Source organism: Lampetra fluviatilis, chromosome 3 (assembly GCF_964198595.1).
Source record: "Lampetra fluviatilis chromosome 3, kcLamFluv1.1, whole genome shotgun sequence".
NCBI lineage: Eukaryota > Metazoa > Chordata > Hyperoartia > Petromyzontiformes > Petromyzontidae > Lampetra > Lampetra fluviatilis.
The window spans coordinates 22583257-22605367 of record NC_136277.1 but is presented as its reverse complement, the minus strand read 5'-3'; the positions used below and the strand labels follow the sequence as shown (position 1 = coordinate 22605367).

Here is a 22111-nt window from a genome sequence, read left to right as displayed (position 1 = left end):
GCGATCTAACCCAAAAACCTCTGTTATGGATCATATGTGTCATCATAATCTCATTGGTGCGGACTCTTGAGTCTCTAACATGGCCTTCATGAACCCTTGTATCCTGCAGACGATGTTCAACCCTGTGGTTCAGAAAGTTATGGCGTCATTGCAGAACCTGGATGAGAAGGATCTGAAGGACAAGGTGATGGTGGTGGTGATTGTGCTGATGATGGTGGTGGTAATGATATGGTGGTGGTGCGAATTATTGTGGTGGTGAAAATGATTGTGGTGATGCATCTGTTGCTCCTATTACTCGTGCTGATGCTGATGAGAATGGTGATGACTGGAATTGGTTATGTTGCTCTTGCCTTTGTTGCTGCTGCTGATAACTGTGTGTTGCTGCTGTGTGCTATTGCGAATGTTGATGTTGCATTTGCTTCTGCTGATGTCGTTAATGATGATAACAATGATGACACACCCTCTTCTCTGCCGTCTTAGCGCCTTGCCTCTGTGCCATCGCTGCTGTCATCCCTGAAACTGCTGTGCCTTCGTTTGAGCGCTGAAGCGGCGCAGCAGGTTGACCTGCTGCGCCTCGACACCCTGCTGCGTATGCTGCGATCGCCACACTTCAACGCCAAGATGACTTCACTCAAGGAGGTTTGAGCTGCTGCACGTGCAGATGCACTTTTCACTATATCCCCTTCTGCGAATACTGCTACATCATCTACTACACCTTACCCATATACCCATTGTGCATCATCTACTGCTACACCTTCTGCTACACCTACAGGGACACCTACGGTAGTATCGACTTCTATATCTACATGCATCACATGCCACACTTACAGCTCTATCACCTACTTCTCTATCACATACTACTCCACCTATATCACCCGCTGCTCCTCCCGCTGTCAATTTCTGCTGTATCAAGCACCGCCTGCTCTTTCACGACCCACTGCATTACCTCTTACTGCGTCAGCTGCTTCTGTTTTGTCGGCTGCTGATGCTGACTGTATTGCAAATAATGATGCAGTGGTTAGTGCGCACTGCGTGCTACCCAGTGACCTGTGTTTGATTCCTGGCCACAGCCAACATCTTATCTGAACCAGTCCTGGGTCTCACCCAGGTCAACTCAGCCTTAAATGTATAATTGGTGCGGTGTGTAAACATCAGCATTGCCTTGGCCACACTGGCCCCTTATGAGCTTTGCCAGCCTTCATTGGTGCTTGTGAACAGGCCTTTCCCCAAAAGTCTGTTAAAGGCTCTCAGGGGGATCTCTCTGTCTTTGTCCCGGCTGCAGGTGTCCCGCCTGCTGGAGGACAGCTCGAGTGCGCGTGCCTCGCGGGACGCGATGGCACGCGAGCAGCTGCTCTCGTGGCTCGAGCAGCAGCACGTGCTGTCTCTCGCTCTGGAGGGTGCGGCCCAATAACCTCAAACTTTCAATCCCGCTCCTCAGACCCTCGACCCCACACACCTAATATCTGACCCTCAAAACTCAATTTCCAATCCCACAAACTTAAATCTCACAAACTCTCGTGACTTCCGGTAACTTAACTCCAGGTCGCTGACTTTTTTTGACGCAGCAAACCGAACTTAGATTATGATACCACTTGTTAAACCGCGACCCACAACTTTTAAGCCCACGAACGTATCACGTGACCGCTGACCCTGCGCACTTGTGCTACCGCCTCATGAATTTTGAACTTGACCGCTGATTCTTGATCCCACTAACTTGGATTCAGGATCTTGACCCATGACCCCATTAAGTCAACTCAGCACCTGACCTCCGACTCCAAAAACTCAACGTCTGACAGTTGATCCACAGCCCCAACTGATTGCCATCTGTCTTTGACCTCATACATTCAAGATCCAAGTTTTACCCCTCATACTCAACCCGAACCCCGTAACAAAAACCTTGATCCAAGAGCTCAAGAATTCAGAGCTTGACCCCTGGCCTTTGCAAACACCATGAACTTGACACATCAAGCTGGGATTCTGATTTGAAACCTCAAGTCTTGACCCTAGACACTGCTGCCATGATAATGATAATGATGCTGATTCTAGTTGTGATGATAGCGATAATAGTGGAAATGATATTGATAATGATCATGACAATTATGATGGTGAAGCTGCTGTTGATGGCTATGATGATGCTTCAAGTGATAATAATGATGGTGATGATGTGTGCAGGTAACATAGACCAAGCGCAATACTGTGACCGAGTCAAGGGAATCATCGATGCTTTGGGTAGCAAACTGACCCTCGATGAGATTGCATCATTATGGAAAATGCAGGTAAGTGTGATGGTCATTAGGTTGGGGGAATGGGTGAGTGTGTGGGAGTGGTGATTGAGTACATGGGTTAGTTGTTGAAGTATGAATTTGTTGAGCAAGTGAGTAAGAGTATTAGCAAGTGTTAGGTGTGCGTATTGGGTAAATCAATGTGTGGATATATGGGTGAGTGAATAATTGTCAGTGAACGAGTGACTGAGAGAGTGGTAGTGTGGGCGAGTAAACAAGCGGGTGAGTTGAGCTTTGTTTTTTTTGTTCAGACGGGACAGTCGACCACAGTGATGGACAACATCCACTCCATCCTCGCGTCTTCCGCCACCCACTTGGGAAACCAGCAACTTCACCACCTCTTTGACCTCATCCACCAGGTACACCCAGACAACTTCACATCCCTGCAGAAGTTATCAGCACTTGATGAACATCACTTTGGCTCAGAGTGGGGTTTGTGATGACTTTGTCAAGTTCATAATGGCTGTGTCGGAGATATTACGGTTATGCATTCAAGCCCTGGCTTTGTTGGTGACACAACTGGTAACTGAGGTCATTGATTCAATATTCAATCCTCAGGGATGCCTGTCTTTTTCGTTTTCAAATGGTTCATAGCAGCTATGTTGGGTACGTAATGGAAATGTTAAATCGGCTTCTCCGGGGTTCCTGCTTTATGTTTGGTTGTCTCGGGGGGTTCATAATGGCCATGTCTGTTTCTTAATTGCTGTGTCAGCGTCAATGTGTACAAATGTTGAGGCTGTGTTGATCAATCAAGGCAAATTGTCTCACTGCTTAATAACTGTACATTACACAGCTCTTTTCATTGAGCAACCCTTTGAAGGCAGTGGAAGTTCCACATTCTCATGTTGGGGGCCCACTGTCGTTCAATTGCTACAAAAGTGGTGATACTCATTATCTCAACCCTGGAAAGAGGTGGATGGTGTTGTTGATAATGTAATTATGTATCCAGTGGACCCTCATTAGTTTTTAGACTCTTTTTTTCAATATGATCTGCATTTGGATGATTGGTAGATTCCTCTTAGTTTTGCATGTGGGAGGACACCAGAGCACCCACAAAAAAAGCCTTTCCACACATGAACACTAAGCAGTTCGCAATTCCACCTGTTGTACTTCCATCTCCTTGCTACTTTTCCATCCTACAGGCTTGAGAGTTTCGCGATTGGACGTGAGCCACCAATATTTTGATTACAAGTGCGCGCCACTCCGTCTAGCTTTCATGACAGTCCCCGTTTGGAATTTGAACTTGTGACCTTTTGAATGTGAGCCGAGTCCTCTGACCACAGCGCCGCTCGGACAGATCATCATGCTGTGTCGCAGTTTTTAGCCAAAAAACCCATGGTGGTTTTGTCTCTTGCCGCAGAGCTGGGATTCGGAGAGCGACAGGGTGAGACAGAAACTCCTCACTCTGATTGGGCGAATTGGCCGGGAGGGGAGGTCGGAGAGCACAACCTCCAAGGTGAGTGAGATAACGTGTTCTCAGTCTATATTCTCACCTCTTTGTGTCACCCGTCTCCTCCTTTGGTCACTTCACCTTTCCGCATCGTCCTTCATCTACTTCTGTCTCCAACCACCTCTAAAGTTACTCATCTCATGCTCCTATTGCTTGCATACCCTTATCACCCTTCCCCCGTGTCACTTTTCCATGTTTCTTCTTTCTCTTCTCGTACCTTCCTTCACGTCCTCCTTTATTCCCTTCCCTGTGTCTCCCTTCTCTCCATGTCTCCTTTCTCCTCCACCTCTCTCCCTCCAGCCCTTGTTTCATTTCTCCTCTTGTCTCCCTTCCCCCTCTCTCTTCTCCCTCAGCATTTCTCATTTCTCCTCCTATCTCTCCCTGCTCCCTGCATCTCATTCTCCCCCATATCTCTTCCTTCTCCTTGTCTCTGCTTCCCGTGTCTCATTTTTGTGTCTCCCTCCTCGTGCCTCCTAGGTGCTGGACCTGCTGTGGGATTTCTCCCACGAGCAGTCGCTGCCTTGCAGTCTGGTCCAGCAGGCTTTGTCTGAGCACATGGCCGTGTGCTGTGAGCCATACTCGACGCGGGATGCTCTCAAGAGATCGTTCGCTCTCCGCTGTGTTGAAGACCTCAAGAAGGTGCCCACATGACCTGCATGATTTATAATGGTCATGCTGGAGACGCTGGTCCTGGCTGCAAGTCCTGGGTTTCTATTAATTGTCAAGATTCAGGGTTGCAATAAGATTTAAGAATCGATTCTTTTGTTCTCTTTTTGGCATCTCATTGGTAATTTTTCGATTATTTGCCACATTTTAACCGTTTGTGTTTACATTATTAGCTTGAATATAGCCTTAGCATATCGTCTGCATAAATCATAAATAATACATTCTTACACACATGATTCTATGCATATATCACATAAAACTCCATGTCATTGTTGAATCGTTGGATCGTCCGATGCCTTCACACCCATGATGTGAGGGCTCAAGCTCTGGGTTTAAGTGTGTGTGACAGTTATAATTACGTGTTTGCATCTCGCCACAGGGCATCCTGGTGGTTCCTCTACTGAGGCATCTGCACGAGATGGTGAAGAGCCTCTTAGAACACAGCTACCAGAAGCAGGAAAAGGTTGGTCATCAAATTAATTTCTACTTTAGTAACTTCAGGAGGGAGGGGGCTGAAATCATTTATGAAAGTTATTTGGGGAGAAGGCAGCACGGGGAGGACAAGGGAAGACATGGGGAAAAGTAAGACCTTGGGAGAGGGGGAGACATGGGAAGGAGAATGGTGACATCGGGAGGGGAAGAAAGATCAATAGCTGATGGTGTGTCTACGCGAACAGGTTGAAGGAGGTTGCTGCTCAATGGTTCATTTTTGAGTTTGTGCTTTTTGGTCATGCCTCCCAGCTGCTTTCTTGAGAGTATGTGAAATGTATAAAGTGATGTTTATTGATTGTGTTATCCATGGGGGCACTGCATTGTATCCAAGATGAATGATGTGGAATGCAGTTCAGAGTTTGCCCTCTCTTCACCCCCCCCCGCCCCTCAGGGCATCATCCAGGAGCTCAAGAAACATGTGGACATGGTGAAAATGGTGACAGGCAGCCTGGTGGCCACCCATAAGACAGCTGTCGGGTCCTCAGGTCCTGGGGTTCTCGATGGGTCCGTGCTTGTGGACGGCCGCTATTCCCACCGTGATGTGCGTCTCCAACTCTTGCCTTCCACTCACAATAACAACACAATACAACAAAGTTATTAATTATAACATCGATGTCACAATTTATCCAGGGGATGGGGTGGTGGTGCAGTGTTTAGCACGCTGTGCTATGAACCTAATGACATGATTTGGATTTCCAACCATGGCTAACATCAGGTGGCGAGTGATTCTCAACCGGTCCTAGGTTACCCCCCACTCCTCCAACACAGATTTATCATGCTGCATTGACCAGCATGGTAAAGTATGGTCAAACAACTTCCATGACTGACATGGTATAAGGAGGTCTTCATCCAGCAGTAGCTCAGCAAAGGGCTAAAACATAAATTCATGATTAATCCATTACATCCTCACTGAGTCTCAGGACTAACTGGTTTTCAGGAGGGTCTTGAATTGGAAAGTTTGTTTAGAGAGCTGTTGGATATTTTTTAAGGTTTTTGAGATATTTATAATATATTTTTTTTTCACATTGGTGATTATTCATGATTTTTTGATTAACTAATTTTAAACATTTATAATTATAGGATTCATCCTAGGGTTTTTGTTTATTATATTAATATATTCTACTGATATATTTTTTTATCTTGAATCTAGTTTTCTATTAATATGCTGCTGATGAAGTTTCTTCTGAAGCAGCACCAGAATGATGGTGCACCATAATGATGGTGTTGCTTCCCATGATGATGGTCTTGCTACTGCTGCAGCTCATGATGCAGATGATGATCATGATGACACTGCTGGTGATGATGTTGCTAATTATAATACTGGCGATCATGCTGACAGTGATGCGGCTCCTGTTGCTGCTGATGGTGATAATGCTAATGATAATACTACTAGTGATACTGCTGTTGTTGCTGCTGCTTATGCAACTGCTGCTGCTGATAGTTGTGATGATGTTGATGTTCCCAGCATGTGGAGGCTCATCTCAAGTTCTTGGCGTTCTTCCTCCAAGTGGCCGCCCTGTATCTGTCCCAGAGCCGAGCCAACGACATCTGGGACTGCCTGGTGTCCAACCCCAATGCATGCGATTCAGACAGAGAGGTGAGTGTGTATATCTGTCTATATATCTGTGTCTGTGCATATGTTTGTGTGTAGACATGCACACGTGTTTAGATGTGAGTGTCTGTTTGCCTTTGTGTGTGTATCTGTCTGTCCTCGTATCTCCCTCCTGTGGCTTGTCTGACTGTCCATGAGTCAGTCTCTGTTTATGAATCTTTATGTTTGTCCTTTTCTTTGCATCGGTGTGTCTATGTGTGTCACTGTCTGTCTGTAAGTGTGGATAATTATCAGTACCTGTCTGGCCATTGATAACAATTGATCTGTGTTTGTGTCCGACTTAATTTTTCTGTCCATGTTTTTGTCCGTTAATAAAGTAATCTTTCTGTCTGTGTGTCTCTCTGCCATGTAACGTATCTGTCTTTCCATCTGTGTCCATGTCGGTCTGTGTGTGTGTGCGTTTGTCAGCTGTGTCTCGAGTGGTTCACCCGCGGTCTTCACGACCTGGAGCCGGACACGCAGCAGCGTCTCTTCAAAGACAAAATTCTCCGTCTGGAGCCACTTGAAATGTCCATGAACGGTGACTCCCCCTCACACGCCCCAGAGCATCATGGGGAAAAAACACCCACATGGCATTGTCTTTATTTGTTAAAGAGTGTTTTCTAATTGGTAATTTAAAAAACATGGATACAATTCTACAAGTAATTATTATCTAGATATTGAGTGGGTTTTGAACATTCTTAGACTTAAAACTTTCGTGACTGCAGGAATTCATATTCTTGGTTCTTTCGCTAAAGTCACGTAGATAGAAAACTAAAATCTAAATTCAAAGCAAAAAACCCACGACGTTTCAATCGCAACACAAGCGGTCTTCTCGCCACCTGTATGTATGTATATACCCATAGTGCGTTGTTTTTGTTAAATTGTGTTTTAATAGGTTGCAGATCATCATGGGAAAAGCCCCACAATTCATTGCATGTATAATGATTGATTTCAGGGTTGTTCTCAGTTCTTTGGAGTGGTTTATCATAACTAATTGGCGTGTATGTGTGTGACACGCATCAGCGTTCAATCTGTTCAAGGCATTCTTTGAGAGCGTGAACATGAATGAGCATCGACTGAAGAAGCAGGCTGGGCAAATGGTAATATTTTTACACGCATTATATATAACATATATACAGTTTAGACACTGCAGACAGACAAGATACAGGAGTCTTTAGCAGAATCTTATTGAGTAGGATACAAACAGGCGGGAAACCCGCTGAATTAAATTCACAGCTTTCAATTAGCAACTGCACACAGTTGCTTTGTTTCAGGTTGTCCAATGCAAGTTTGAATTGTCTATATAGAGAAGTAGCTTTTCCCATGAGTGATTATTATTATTATTTAACTGTGGAAACATATTGTAAGGCATTGGGAGCCAAGTCTGGGAATGTGGGCTTTCTCCACATTTTTACTTTTGTCTCCAGAATTTTCCACAATTCAGCTTACGTGCCAATTGAATGGCCCTTGGACACTTGCAAAAAAATGATTGGTTTGATTTCCTCATGATATGTGTTAGTCCTTCAAAACACAGACAGCCTCTTACTCACCCTTCATGTTTTGTTAACAAACATTTCCTTCCATGTCAGGCAACAGGCAATTATTTCACCCCTCGTAACTGCAAACTCAACACGACCGCAACTCAAGAACACCACCACCATAATACAATCACACCGGCTGCAACACAGAGCTGGCTTTGCCTCTGGGTGCCTTTTTAATAAGTGCTCGCTAACATCCCTGCCCCCGTCTCTACCGCATGCTCCCAGCTCGTAGAGAAGCCAGAGTTAATGGGGATGGATTTCATCTGGCGGGTTGCCATGGAAACAAGTGATGATGACATCGCAAATGAAGCCATCAACCTCATCATCAGCTACGGCTTCACATGCCTCAACCCTCGCCTCAAGAAGGTACTTTGAAATTCACAATGGCTGTCTCAGGTTGATACTGGCTGTGTCAGAGGCAGATCTGACACTGCTGACATCCTGTGCTTGAGCCTTGGGTCTGTGTCTACGTGTGTCTCTCAGGTACTTCATAATGGTTGAGTCAGGTTCATAATGGCTGTGTCAGTGACACCAACCGGTGATTTTTTTTTTTATCTGGGGGAGCATTGTGGGACTTTGCAGGCCCTGAGGTGTTTTAGGAATGCGCTTGGCTATAACAAGTGTCCAGTGCTTTTAAATACTTTGTTTTGAAAGGTGCTTTATAAAATAAAGATGATCACTATTACATCTGTTGAAAGTGAAACTGGTCTGTGGTTTGAAAATCATTGATCCTGAGGGCCCTTTAGCTGATGGAACATAAAGTTATCATTATGTGCAGAGATGAACATTGGTTAATTGTGTTTTTTTATATATATTTCCACAAGAACAGACAATAACGGGGTTAAATGCCTATATGCCGATTTACCCAAGATAGGAATTGGGTGAGGACATTCAGTCAATTTGCGAACATATAACCAAAATCGGATTATTATGAGAGCAATTTTGGTTGATTTAAAAAAAAAAATTTTGATTCGTCAAGACTAGAATCAGAACATGGAAATGTTCATTTAATTTCAGGACCCATCCTCGCTTCACAAGAAATTCTTCTCTGAATGCCAAAAGAGACTGGAGGTGAGATCCGCAAACCCTCGTATTTCTTCTTCATTTCTCACTCTGCATCTCCCTTGTCTTCGCTGTCTCTCTGCCCCTCTCTATTTCTCCTTTATTCCAATCTCCAATATGTTTTCTTACATCTTGATGCGTTTCCCCTAATTAGTCTGTCTCCTTTCTCTTTGTTTCACTTTTCTTCCTGTGTCTCTCTTCTCTCCATGACTCCTTTGATTTATCCCGTGCCTCCGTTACCCATACTGCTACTTCACTCTGTCCGTGCCACCATTCTTCTACCTGTCATCCTTTGCTTCCCGGCATTTCCCATCACCTCCCTTTAACTCCCTTCTGCTCCTTCTCTCTTCTTCTCCATACCTCCCGTCATATAAACTTTTGCTTCCTTTCTCCGCCAGCTGATGACAACGGGCGGAGAAACGAAGTATCAGCTTGTCATCATAATCGCTGTCTGACAATTTTTTTGTAAAAGGGAGCTATTATAAAAGATGTTTGATTGATTGGTTGATTCCGGTTATCTGCCATCAACTTCCTCTTAACTCCCTTCTCTCCGCTCCTCTCGCCCCCGTCACGTGTGTGTCCCAGGCGGCGAGTGGAGGTCTGAGCGGCGTGCCTTCTGTCTGCCACGTGCTGGGCCGTGCGACGCGGACGTTAACGGCTACGGCTTCCCCGGAGCTCTCCAGCACCGTCGACGCCCCCTCAAGGTTTCTGGCATCTCTTATTTAGAGAAAAATACGCAACTCAGAAATCGCACGGCTCATCTCGAGCAGCCACACACCCAGGCGTTCTCACACTTTCCTGACACAAGTTTGAAGCTTCGATAGCGAGATAAAACAAACTTTTTAAAGTCATGGTCAGGCACTCGGTCACAGCGCACTGGCCATGCCGCTGTATTAACAAATTGAATCGTGTGATAGTAACGTATCGGTGATCTAACTAGAGTGCTATAATAAAGTGCTTGACCATGATTTTTTATTATATTTTTCACGAATGAAGATTACAACTTTGACGCACGGCCTAGGTGTGTAGCTACTAGGGACGCGTTCTCTGTTTTTGGTTGCGCCTTCTTTTACACATTCATGGGCCCATCCAGATTCAAGATCTGTCCTTTATTTAACAAAATTGTGTTGACTCTGATTGATGGATTGATTGTTTGATGGATTTTTGTTTGTTCAATGCCAGGGTAAGGAGGGTTTTGACTCTGGAAAGGCTCTTACTTCTGGCGGAGCGATATATTGTCACTATTGAGGTGGGTGAGTGGTTGGGAGGGTGGACGGGTGGGTGGGTGGGTGGATGGATGGCTGGGTGTGTGAGCGAGTGAGCTCGTGGGTGGATGAGCAAATGAGTGAGTTTGTGGGTTGGTGAGTGAATCAGTGAAATTGGTGGGTGGGTGGGCGGGTGGGTGAGCGTGTGAGTGGGAAAGTTGAAATTGAGTGGGATGGATGGGTCAGCAGGTGTGTATGTGAAGAGTGGGTGATTGTATGAGTGGATGGATGAGTGAGTGACTGAATGAGTGTGTGGGTAAGTGAGTGAATGCATTGGTGGTAGATTGGGGAAATGAGTGGATGATTGAGTGGGTAGGTGAATAAGTACGTGATTGAGTGAAAGAATGGGAGAGTAACTGAATATATGAGTGAGGAAATTAGTGGATGGGTGTTAGGTTGAGTGAGTGAGTGAGGGAGAAAGTGAATGTGAGCGAGTTAATGAATGAGCGGTTGAGTCAGTGATTCAGTGAGACTTTCCTCATCTTCTTGTCTCCCGTGTCCTCCTTTAGGACTCCAGTGCCGATGCATTTCCGAGGACCCTGCTCCCCCATGGGGCCTCGTTTCATGGCCATCCCATCACCCTGCACGTGTCGTGTGATGGGACAGGAACCTCATTCACACTAGAGGTGAACAAGACCGGGGCCCTCGGGAGTCTCAATTTAGACCGAAATTGGAGTCTTGATTGAGACTCGGCTCCAGGTTTAAATACGTGCTTGAGTGTCGATGTCTGTGCATATGTGTATATATATACATACGGTGAGGAGCGGTGTTTTGTAGTGCTTTGCACACAAACCTGCCCAACTGAGTTTGATTCCTGCTCACGGCCAACATCAGTGGTGATTATCTGAACCGGTCCTGGCACTCCTTTAAGTTGACTCGGCCTTACACGAGTACCTTGTGGCGATCTATAAACATTGCCACTTGGGAGACAAAGGTGGCTGGGCATGGTGCTTGCCTACCACTCGTTTGTGTGCCGTGCCGCTAACAGCGCTTTACCAAAAGGTCTGTAAAGGTTATACAGGAGATATTTGTCTTGTATATACATACACCCACTTTGGTGACAATTGGACTGGTCCCGGGTCTCCCCTAGGTCAACTCAGTCTTAAATGAGTACCTAGTACAGTGTGCAAACACCAGCACTGGGAAGATAAAAATGCGGCCGGGCATGGTGCTGGCCACCTACCCCCTCGTGTGTCTTGCCGGCCTTCATAGGTGCTTGCTGATCGCTTTTGCCCCCAACAGTTTGTGAAAGGCTATACGGGGGTCTTTGTCTTTGGTGCCGTAACATGAACTCGACTACGAGTCTCACCCCTGTCTCCAACCGTGGCCCCTGCAGGCTCATGGCAACGAGACGGTCAGCAGCGTGAGAGCTCGTGTTGCGGCTCACATCCCCTGCTCACAAGACGTCCTCCAGATTTTCGCCAACGACACCTTGGTTAGTACGAACGCATGGCGAGACACAGGGAATGGATGAGAAGGAAAAGGAGACTTGGGGGGAGGTGAAAGGCGGCATGGAGACGAGATAGGAGACATGGCGATGGGAAGGGAGATGCAGGAAAAAGTATGGAGACACTGGGAGGCTGTGGAAGTCTGGAGAAGGAGAAGGGAGATATTAGGAGGAGTAATGAGATATTGGCAAGAGACTGGAGAGATAATGAGAAATCAGAAATAAGGAGGGCAATGGCTTTATGGGAAAGAGAATAGAGACGTGGGGAAGAGCAGGGAGGCATGAGAAAGAGATGGATGGTATGGGGAAGAGATGGGAGAAACGAGTAAGAAAATAGGGACAGCAGAGAATTAATGCATAGGGGGCGGAGCAATGAAACTGGTCGAAGGAAGATGCCCGGAAGACTTTTAAGACACGGGGAAGAGGAAGGATATGCGGGAAAAAGAGTGGACATACGGGAAGGAGAAACGAGACCCGAGAAAGAGATGGGAGTCGTGTGGTGAAGAAAGCACGAGGGAGGAGATGGGCAACACATTTTCCATCTCCTGTGTCACCTTGTCCCCGCAGCTGTTCTCCTGCGTTGTTGTTGCATGTGAGTCTCCGCGTCCCCGTGTCTCCCTCAGCTCACCTCCTCCCGCAACCACAAGCTCCTCCGCCAGCTGCACTTTGCCGAGCGGCAGCAGCTTGGGGCAAAGGTCGCATCGGGGTCGGCAACCTCCACTTCTTCGGCAGCTGGAGGAGGAGGCGGCGGGGCGGCAGCAACCGCCACGGATACAGCCGCCACTGGCAACGCGTATGGGCTAGATCAGGTGACGTCTTCCCATTAATTGATTAGCAATTCGGGGAAGGTTGCATGTGTTAAATTTGACACTTGCTTACCCCGAAATTTTTTTTATATGAATTTCAAGACTTTTTCAGGAGGGTCCTGCCAAGTTTTTGCCATGGGGGGAGGGCGATGTTGCTATGTGTAATCCGAATTGATTCGATGTTTGGCCAATACTCATTACATTTTATGTTTTTACAGTCATGGGAGGAAGCACATGCAGGACAGGGGGAAATCATTAAAATTCTACACAGAAAGGCAACGGAGTCGAGACCCTTTTTGCTTGAGGCACAGTTGTTACCACTGTGCCACCCTGCCAGCCAATGGTTACTAAAGAAATACAGATTTTCATTGTTTGCCTACCAAACTATGTTTTTTATAAATGATGTTATTCATGGTGATGATGTTGTTACAGGAGAAATCCCTGCCCGGTGTTGTGATGGCACTAGGGCAACCGATGTTCGACCTCCTCTACCAGCTCGCCAACATCGACGAGCCTAGGTTTGACTCGTGAATGTGACACTCGCCTCTTTTGGGGCTCATCAGTGTGCTGTAGGCTACTCGCATGCATCCATCGTAGGTCAAGATCAGAGGCTCTCCCTGCTTAAGCCAGTTTGGAGTAGCGCCCAGCTCTGTGGCGCCCCCCTGTCTTTGGCGGAAATTCCACGTTCCCGTGCCAGTCTCTCCATAGAACAACGACTGCTGTTGGCTTCCTACTGAGAAGTGCTGCTCGTTTTATTAGCCTCGGAGTGATGGTGTTGGCGATGATGGTGTTGGTAACGATGGTGATCATTAAGTTGGTGATAATAATTATACTACTGCCAGTGATTATTATGGTGATTATGTTGATAAGGGTGCCAATGCAAAGTAACAATGCTGTTGATCGTGATATGAATGATCTTGTCGATGATGCTGTTGATGTTGATCATAATGACGAGTTTACACATCTGACTAGGATTTGAAATTGCAACCTTCCTGTCTGAATTGAGTGCTCTAACCACATTAACACAGTCACATTACAACTTTGTTCATAATAATACTGTTTAATATCATGGTACTATTCATTAGCGGTGGAAATTTGCATCGATTCCATCATGTTGATTGTTAAGGTCTAATACTGTCGTGTTGCTGGTTACAGGCTGACTGTGCGAGTTCGGAACCTGCTGCTTCTCATTCCCACGGACCCTTCAGTCCAAGATACCCTGGATGCCTTGGGGCGAAAGGTGCTTTGGCCTTCATAATGACCGTGTTGGGTTCATAAAAGCCATGTCATGAGCCTCTGCCAGCACGACTGAGGTGCTGGATTCGGGCTTAAAGGCTTCAGTGGCTGTGTCAGGTTCATAATGGCTGTGTCAGGTTCATAATGGCCGTGTCAGGTTCATAATAACTCCGTTGGAACAGGGGCCTCAACACTTTGGGGCACCTGTACCCCACCCCCCTAGTTGTGTTTTTCAAAACCTTTGTGCACCCATTTGGCTCTTGAACATGGGCCCACCCCCATTCGAAGTATTCACTATTCGCTCCCCACCATGTGCTGTGATGTGACGAATTAATTAATTTGTACTGTTTCATTCCATCTCAATTCTGTCATGAACTGATATACAATGTGCATATGATTTGCAAATTTTTTTTTTAATTGCAAATTCATTTTAGGTGCGCAATTCAATCTGTTAGTTACATGCCTGCCCCCCTGACCCCCCTAAATTTGAAATCCCCACCTCCCTTGTCATAACCACGGAGCCAGCACTGCTTATGTAATCGGTTCACACCTCCCAGTACTGTGGTCTCTGTCTCAGGCTGCACATAATGGGTATGTCATATGGGTGCCACGGTGGTGAGATGTTAACTACTTCTCCTGGTATACAGTAGGTCGTGGGTTCGAGCCCAACCCTGACGCCTGTCTATTTGGAGTTTGCGTGTTGTCCCCTTGATCGCCTGCATTTCTCTCTGGGCCCTCCGGTTTTTCCCTCCACATTTAGAATCGGCGTGCGTTTAGAGTATTTGGCTGCTATAAATATCCACGTAATAAGCCACTTCGTTGCGCTATCATTTGTGACCAGGTCCCTTCTGAAAAAGAGCTATATAGCTTAGTGGGCCTTATCTGTTAAAATAAAAATATTTTTTTAGTTTATATTCACAATGGCTGTGCGATAGACACCAAGTTAACATGACTAGGTTCGTAATCGATTAATGATGTTAGTGATGATGTTTGTGGTGACGATGTTTGTGGTAATGATGATGAATTTCATGGTGATACTTTTGCTGATGACATGTTTATGGTGACGATGAAGGTGATGTTGCTACTGATAATGATGATAATGGCTGTGATATTCATCTGAAGTTGTTGATGTGTCTAGTCTGCAGATGGGAGATGCAACAGCATCCAAGCCTTGGGCTCCGTTCTAGAGAGCCTTTTCCGATTCTCCTCCACCGGCATGTCCACCTTCAGAGTTCTCTACAACCTGGAGGTACGGGGAGACTCGTAGAGGGCAAGGCTGTCACGGGGAGGTGATGCCGACGATGAAGCTGCTTCTGTTGCTGACACTGTTGCTAATGCTTCTGATGCAGCTCCTGCTTGTGGGTTTGCTTTTGCTGATATTTCTCCCGCTAATGGTTGTGTTACTTCTGTGGATGCCACTGCTGCTGGTATTGCTGCTTCTGCAAATGCTTTTGATGGTGATAATGCTGTTGATGCTGCGGATGTTATTCCTGTTGCTGATATTGTTGCTCTGACTTGCTGATGTTGTTGCAGGTTCTGAGCTCGAAGCTCATGCCGTTGTCTCAAGATGAGATGGCTCGGGACTGTGCTCGATCCTTCTGTGAGGGCTTTGTTCAAGCAGGAGGACTGAAGTAAGATATCACTGTCATTATCATCATCATCATCATCATTTCACCACCATCGGCAGCTGTATTATCATAGTCATCATCAGACCTCTCCTCGGTGTGGTATGCGAGACATCCTCTGTTGTGTTAGTTGGTATAATTCTAGATTTGAAGTTTTCGTGACTGCAAGGATCCATACTCTTTGGTTATTTCGGTAAAGTCACGTAGATGAAAAAAAAGTGAAAATAACTAAATTAAATCACGACGTTTCGGAGGCAACACAAGCTTCCGCCATCAGGTGGAACAGCCACAGCTGTTCGTGATTTAATTTAGATATTTTCATTTTATTTTTCATTTAGTTGGTATAGTCCATGAATTTGTGTATGAGACCACCCATATGTGTATTTGAGTTGGTATAGTCTGGAGTCACTGCCTCCACTATGTGATCCACTCAGCCTCGTTGTGGGAGTGATGGAGAGAGACACTCTGCCCATGGACACGGACTACGAGACGAGACAAGACATCTACTCCATCTGTCTTCAGTTGGCCCGGTCAGACATCAACAACATTAACATGATTGTTATCTGCGCCATGCAATGTTAGTCATGTAATGATTTGTGCAATGAATCAATGAATTGCCATGGTTCAGGGTCACGATTTAGTTAAATAATTGATTCTTGTTTTTTTTCTTGTCTTGTATTGTCATATAGTTTAAATTATAATACATTTGCAACATGATGCATGTGTTGTGAGCATGTGACAATTAATCTTAAGCAATTAATTATTACAATCATCATAACAAACAATTATCAACACAATCAATCATCACCACCAGCACCGCTAACACCACCAGTGGTTGGCAACACCCAACACAACCACCACCACGAATCACCGTGACCTTCTTCACTACCAGCACTGCCATCACCACCTCCACCATTATCACTACCATCACCACATCAACACTAGGACCAACGCTACTACTACTAGCACTGCTGCCACCACCATCGCTATTGTTACCACCATTACCACCGACAACGTCACTAGCCTTGTTGTCTATAGGTATGAGATGATTACTCCCCTCCTTATGTCCCCTCCCCCTTCCCTTCTCAGCTTCTTGCTCGTCGGCCTTCCCCTCGACAACAATTTTCCCGACGACATCGCCATGGAGACAAACGAGGGCCGCCCATCCCCATCGTCGCGTCCAGCCCGCACCGCCCATCACCTCCGCTCCAACACCACCACATCGCCGTCAACGCCATCGTCGTCCTCGTCGTCATCGCCGGCCACGGGCTCCATCTGCTCCACCAACGCCAGCACCTCCCCCTTCTCTACCGCTTCAGGGACTCAGCCCGCCACTCCCTCCACGCGCCTGTCTGTGGGCAGCGGCGGTGGCACGGGGACACAGTCCTCGTCTGATCGCGCGTCGATCCGCATCGACGACGTGCATCCGGCAGCACGAGCAGCCATACAGGTGCCCAGCGGGGTCTACTTGGCACGTTCCCCACCAGATCTGGGGAGTGGGGCAGGGGGGGCGCTGAGTTAACGTACGGCGTAGACGGAGCCTGATCGGGTGTATAGTGACGTATCCATCCGTGTCTTCCTGTACCCCTTGGCATCTTCCTATGTCCCTTTGTCTCTGCCAGTGTCTCTCCATGACCCTCCGTGTCTCCCTGTGTTTGGCCATGTCTCCTTGTGTCTCATCAAGCCTTCCATTGATTCTCTGTCCTCCCCTCTCCTTGCTGTTCCTCCTTCCCTCCCCACCCCCCTATGCTTTCCTCTTTCCTCTCCAAAATCCGTACACCCTGTTCCTGCAATGTTCACCTCCCTTCCCATCTCACTCTCCTTCACTTTTTATTTTTTATCCTTTTTGTCTCCCATGCTACCCTTTTACCTGTGCCTCTCTTTCCTTTGCTTGTCTGCCTTGTCTTCCATTTCCTTCCTTCTCGCTGTGTCTCTCTTATTCCTGTGCCTTTGCTCACCTCCCTGTCTCTCCCTTCACCTCCCCATGTGTGCCTCCTGTCTTTCGCCTGTGTCACCCCAGACGATGGAGTCATGTGATTTTGCAAGCGCAGTCTCTTGTCTCGTACGTGTCTCCTGGGCGGCTGCTGCTGGACGTCTGGATCTGTCGGGGACGACTCCGCTATCGGATCCCGGCGTCATTTACATGCGTGGAGCGATGGGGGGCGGCAGACGCAGTCGGCAAAGCAGCACAGGTAAGCGACGCAAGCCTACTGTTTGCAGTGACTCTAATGGTGGCACTAACAAGGACTCGTAACCTTGGCCCTGAAACTAACAGTCACATTAACACCGACTCTGATTCTTTCCCTGACATTAACAGTGGTACTACTTTCCAATACTGCCACGAATGCTGATGTTAGCCCTAATACTCTTAATGAAAGTCCTGGTACTAACTCTGACACTGGCCCTGTTGCTAGCACTGGCAAAAAACCTGAAACTAGCAACTAGCCCTGCCAATGACCTGAACACACAAGCCCGATTCCTGATCCTAAGACGAACACTTGCCCAAACCGTGATTTTATAACACATTAGCAAGCGGGTTGAGAGTTATGCGGGGCCAAGGATGACGTAACGTCACGGGTTACGTAAGGGGCTTTAGGAAAGCACTTTCGGAAAAGTAGGCGGGGCCGAGCTGTGGGGAGATAGCCACCCAAAGGGTTCTTAAGGGGGGGACCCCGTGACGGAGGCGTGGTCTTCGTCGGGGGCCAGGGTAAGGACCGGCTGGAGTAGGGTCTCTCTCCTCGTCGCGGGGCGGTGATGGCTGATCCCCCGCCCCGGGCAGACGAGTGAGAGAGCCAAGGGGATAGCCGGGGTAGGGTCCAAATAGTTATTCAGTGTCCGTGTGAAGGACGGAGATAGAGTGCACCTACACTGGGGTGAGTGTTGGATGCCGAGTGAGAGAGTGTGTTCATAAACGGCAACAGCCCTTATAGTATTCCTCGTCTCCGCGTGGTTGTACTGCACAACGATTGTATTGTGTAATGCTTGTGTTTAAATGTGATGTTACAGGCAGCACAGGCAGCTCGGGAAGCGAGTTGGGCGACCCGTCTGCGGTCCTGCAGGCCGGTGTTTGTGTCCGGCAGCTCGCCGTGGCTCCCAAGGACGCCCGCGTGTCCATCGAGGCCCTCTCACTCCTCGTCACGTGTCTGCAGCTACGCAGCTCTCTCATAGGTCAGCCTCACGCCCTACCCACAATGCCTTGCTCCCTAGTGGGTGTTGCCATATTTGGAGATAATAATTCCCATAATCCTATAATGAGTCTGCCTCTTCGGTGATGGTAATACCCGTAATTTTTAATTCCTGCTGTTCCCCTTTCATACTTGTACATGTACAGCCCGTTTGTCAATGCACTGCTGGAAGAGTTGCCTCCCTGCTCCATGTGGGCCGTGGGGGGTTTTTGTCCATACTTCACCACGCTGGTCAGTGCAGGTTGGTGAATGTGGGGGAGGGGGGATTACAGAACTAAAACATATTTAGACTGGCCCACAATTCTTCCTACACCTGTTTTTTTGCACATGATTGTCAAAAATCCAAGCACTATCCTCCAGACTTAAGCCTGCTTAACTTAGCAGGTCTGATGGAATCTTGTGCTTTCTGGGTGAGAAAGCAATAATCAGAATTCATTCTGTTTCGGGATAATAATTCCTAGAAGTCTTCAGTTCAGTTTTCATCTGCAATTCGTAAATATTGCATTAATCCTCAACTCCTAAAGCTCCTTGGATTAAGAAATATCCCATGATTATTGTCTGGTCGCACCCTGTGTTTGGTTGTAATAATACCCAACGTCCTTCACTCCTGCACTCTCATTGATACATATCAGATGATGATAGTTCAGAGAATCCAACATTGTTGTTTCCCCTTTTGTATCATATTAACCCCAGAATGCCTCGCTGCTTTGTGCCCAGGTGCATTCTACACTGTTCCCTGTGTCTCTGACTTCATCATCGACATATTACTCTGCTCGCCAAGCGAAGAGGTGAGACGACAGCTATAGGATTTACCCCTTCCTCGTTTGTCAACCATCTTCACGCTCCACCTCTGCATGCCTCTGTGTCAACATTCTCTCCTTTGTGCTCTCCTACTCTCTTCATGTCTCCCTTCACCTCCTTACATCCCTTCCTCCATTCTCTTGATGTCTCCACCTTCCTGTGTCTCCCTGAGGTGTGCTCTTGTTTTTATTTTCCTCCCAGAGTCTTCCCCCTTCACTTCCACCATTTTTTTACCTACCCCCCCCCCCCACAAATGTTTCCCCTCTCCCCACCATGCCCCTAGGTGCGGCGTGCTGCGTGCGATGAGCTCTACGCTCTGAGCTGCACCTCCTGCCCCACCATGGGAGGGGGTGTGGGGGACGACGCTTCCCAGGGTCAGAAACCACTGCTCTTCCTGCTCAGGGTCATTCTACAGGCGCGTCTACCGCTGTGGACACCGGCCGGGACGCTACGGGGACACCACCAGCGGTGGGGACACACGGGGAGGGGAGAGGAGACACGGGCAGGGCAGAGGAAATTAGACACGACAGGGGAGAGGAAAGAAGACACGGGAAAGGAGACAGCGGGGAGAGAAAAGTCCACATTGAAATGAAAAGCAAGTCGTGTAGAAGAGAAGGGTGACGTGACGAGGAGAAAGGTGAAATTGGGACGGGAGAGGAGGCATGGGGAGTAGTGTGACATGGGGATGGAAGAGTGCACATGGGGAGTAGGAAGGCAACATTGGAAGAAAGAAGTCATGGGGAGAAAAAGGGTGACATGGGGAGGTGGGGGGGACGTAGAGGATACATGGGGAGGATAAAAGTAGAATTGAAATTAAATAAAGTCGTTGGGAGGAGAATGGATTTTGCAGAGGAGAAGAGGGGAGATTGGGGAAGTGAGGCACAGAGAACAGAACGGAGATTCTGGGAGAAGAAGAAATGGAGACATGGAGAAATGGGACTTGTGAGAAAAAGGGAGGCATGGGAAAGACATGGTATGTGTATGTGTGTCTCCTCAGTCTGCTGGCTCAGTGCAAGGAGTACTTTGACCTAAGATGCCGCCTGCTGGAGGATATGACAGGTAAGTGATAGTCCAACATAGCCATAATGATTCCACTGAGAGAGATGCTTGACCCAGGGCTCAATCCAGGATTTTATCGGTGTTGGCATGGCCATTATGAACCCAATACAGCCATCTGGCATTTACATTTTGAAGTCATCAGTTTCATGAACCTGAAACAACCAGGATGAATTGCTGGAGAGAAGCACACATTTTAGACCCAGGTTTTCAACCTTAAACCCAAGATTTACATGACTGTGACTCATGGTCTCTAATGGTCATTGTGGACATTATAGTTCTTATAAACCCACTGATAGAAATATAAACACAGATCCATGTAAATAATTTATCCAGGGATACCTCACGGAGTCTCAAGACCCCATTTCTCAGTCGTGTGTCCTGCAATGGTATGTTTGGCTACGTTCCACTGACGATTTCCAATCAGTGTTGAAAGCATTAATGCAATATCTTCTTGGTTCTTTCGGTAAAGTCACGTAGAAGGGAAGTAATAAAATAATAAAAATAAAACATAATAAAACAATTGTGAGAATTGTTTTATTATGTTTTATTTTTATTATTTTATTACTTCCCTTCTACGTGACTTTACCGAAAGAACCAAGAAGATGAATCCATGCAGTCACGAAAGCTTTAAATCATTAATGCAATAGCTTTATCTCATAATTTTCAAAAAGATGATCGAAAATAAACTAAATTTCAGTTAAAATTGTCATTGCTTTAGGGATTTACCTGAGAGAAAACAGACCAAATTCATCAAAGGGGGGCTGCCCAGGTTTTGGTTAACAAAAAACAGTGCTAAAAGTATTTGCCTTGCCGGAACAATGTGGTGACGACGCATGTCATGCGCGCACCTCACCACCTCCTGATACAATTGTGTGTGACGTCATCTCATTGTGCAGCTTGAAACGTATCTGCTTTACAGCTGTTTAAACACAAAAGCATGTTGGGGAGTGTTTTTAAATCCATGCATATCCATGATTTGTCTTCCTTGTTTAATAATGTTTTGCTCTATCTGGGAGGAGAGTTTGCGGACATATTGCACGTACGTGACGAAATAATACTCTGCAAGGACAGATTAATTTCCCTACTTACCCACTTGTTGTACTGCCATTTCTGGCTACCTTGCAGCCCAATGGATTTTTAAATTTCACAAATCTGCACTGTTTGCAAGCCCTTGCCTCAAAGTTCCGGGTTATAGGTGTGCACCACTACACCCGGCCATTGCAAACATAACACTGCCATTGTGAACCTCCATCTCCCCCTCCCCTAGACACGGATATGAAAATGTTGGAAGTGAGCCCGGCGGCCATGTTGGAAGATGAGATCACATGGCTCGACAACTATGAGCCCCCCGCGGCATTGTGGGAAGGAGGCGACGGAGGCGGCGGTGGCACCAGCGTCGCAGTGCATTCTGGGACATCTCTTCTGGCGGGACACCTACGTCTCATCAACACTCTGCTAATGCTGAGCACGCAGGACAAAGATCAGATCGGTGCGTCACTGGCGATTCTGATGACATTAGAAGGGTTACAAACGAGAGTGGGGGGGGGGACCATTCGGTCCATCCAGCATGTTCAGTTATGAATAACGTATTGATTCTAGA

At 46.9% G+C, this 22111-nt stretch overlaps 1 protein-coding gene across 1 annotated transcript in view; it reads left to right on the top strand.

The window, feature by feature from the left end:
• USP24 (ubiquitin specific peptidase 24) overlaps positions 1-22111 on the top strand; it is a 58942-nt gene that overhangs the window by 7665 nt on the left and 29166 nt on the right. Inside the window, exons 9-39 of the mRNA XM_078885172.1 lie at positions 110-184; positions 481-639; positions 1283-1397; positions 2173-2276; positions 2534-2641; positions 3643-3738; positions 4210-4371; positions 4778-4861; positions 5282-5431; positions 6356-6487; positions 6911-7022; positions 7508-7584; positions 8251-8391; positions 9043-9096; positions 9673-9791; positions 10270-10336; positions 10862-10978; positions 11689-11787; positions 12423-12608; positions 13038-13123; positions 13761-13845; positions 14980-15090; positions 15375-15472; positions 15901-15996; positions 16556-16916; positions 17487-17658; positions 18473-18634; positions 19369-19439; positions 19736-19920; positions 20450-20511; positions 21779-22000. Coding sequence (XP_078741298.1) covers positions 110-184; positions 481-639; positions 1283-1397; positions 2173-2276; positions 2534-2641; positions 3643-3738; positions 4210-4371; positions 4778-4861; positions 5282-5431; positions 6356-6487; positions 6911-7022; positions 7508-7584; positions 8251-8391; positions 9043-9096; positions 9673-9791; positions 10270-10336; positions 10862-10978; positions 11689-11787; positions 12423-12608; positions 13038-13123; positions 13761-13845; positions 14980-15090; positions 15375-15472; positions 15901-15996; positions 16556-16916; positions 17487-17658; positions 18473-18634; positions 19369-19439; positions 19736-19920; positions 20450-20511; positions 21779-22000 — 3868 coding nt within the window. The remainder of the gene's footprint in view (positions 1-109; positions 185-480; positions 640-1282; positions 1398-2172; positions 2277-2533; positions 2642-3642; positions 3739-4209; positions 4372-4777; positions 4862-5281; positions 5432-6355; positions 6488-6910; positions 7023-7507; positions 7585-8250; positions 8392-9042; positions 9097-9672; positions 9792-10269; positions 10337-10861; positions 10979-11688; positions 11788-12422; positions 12609-13037; positions 13124-13760; positions 13846-14979; positions 15091-15374; positions 15473-15900; positions 15997-16555; positions 16917-17486; positions 17659-18472; positions 18635-19368; positions 19440-19735; positions 19921-20449; positions 20512-21778; positions 22001-22111) is intronic.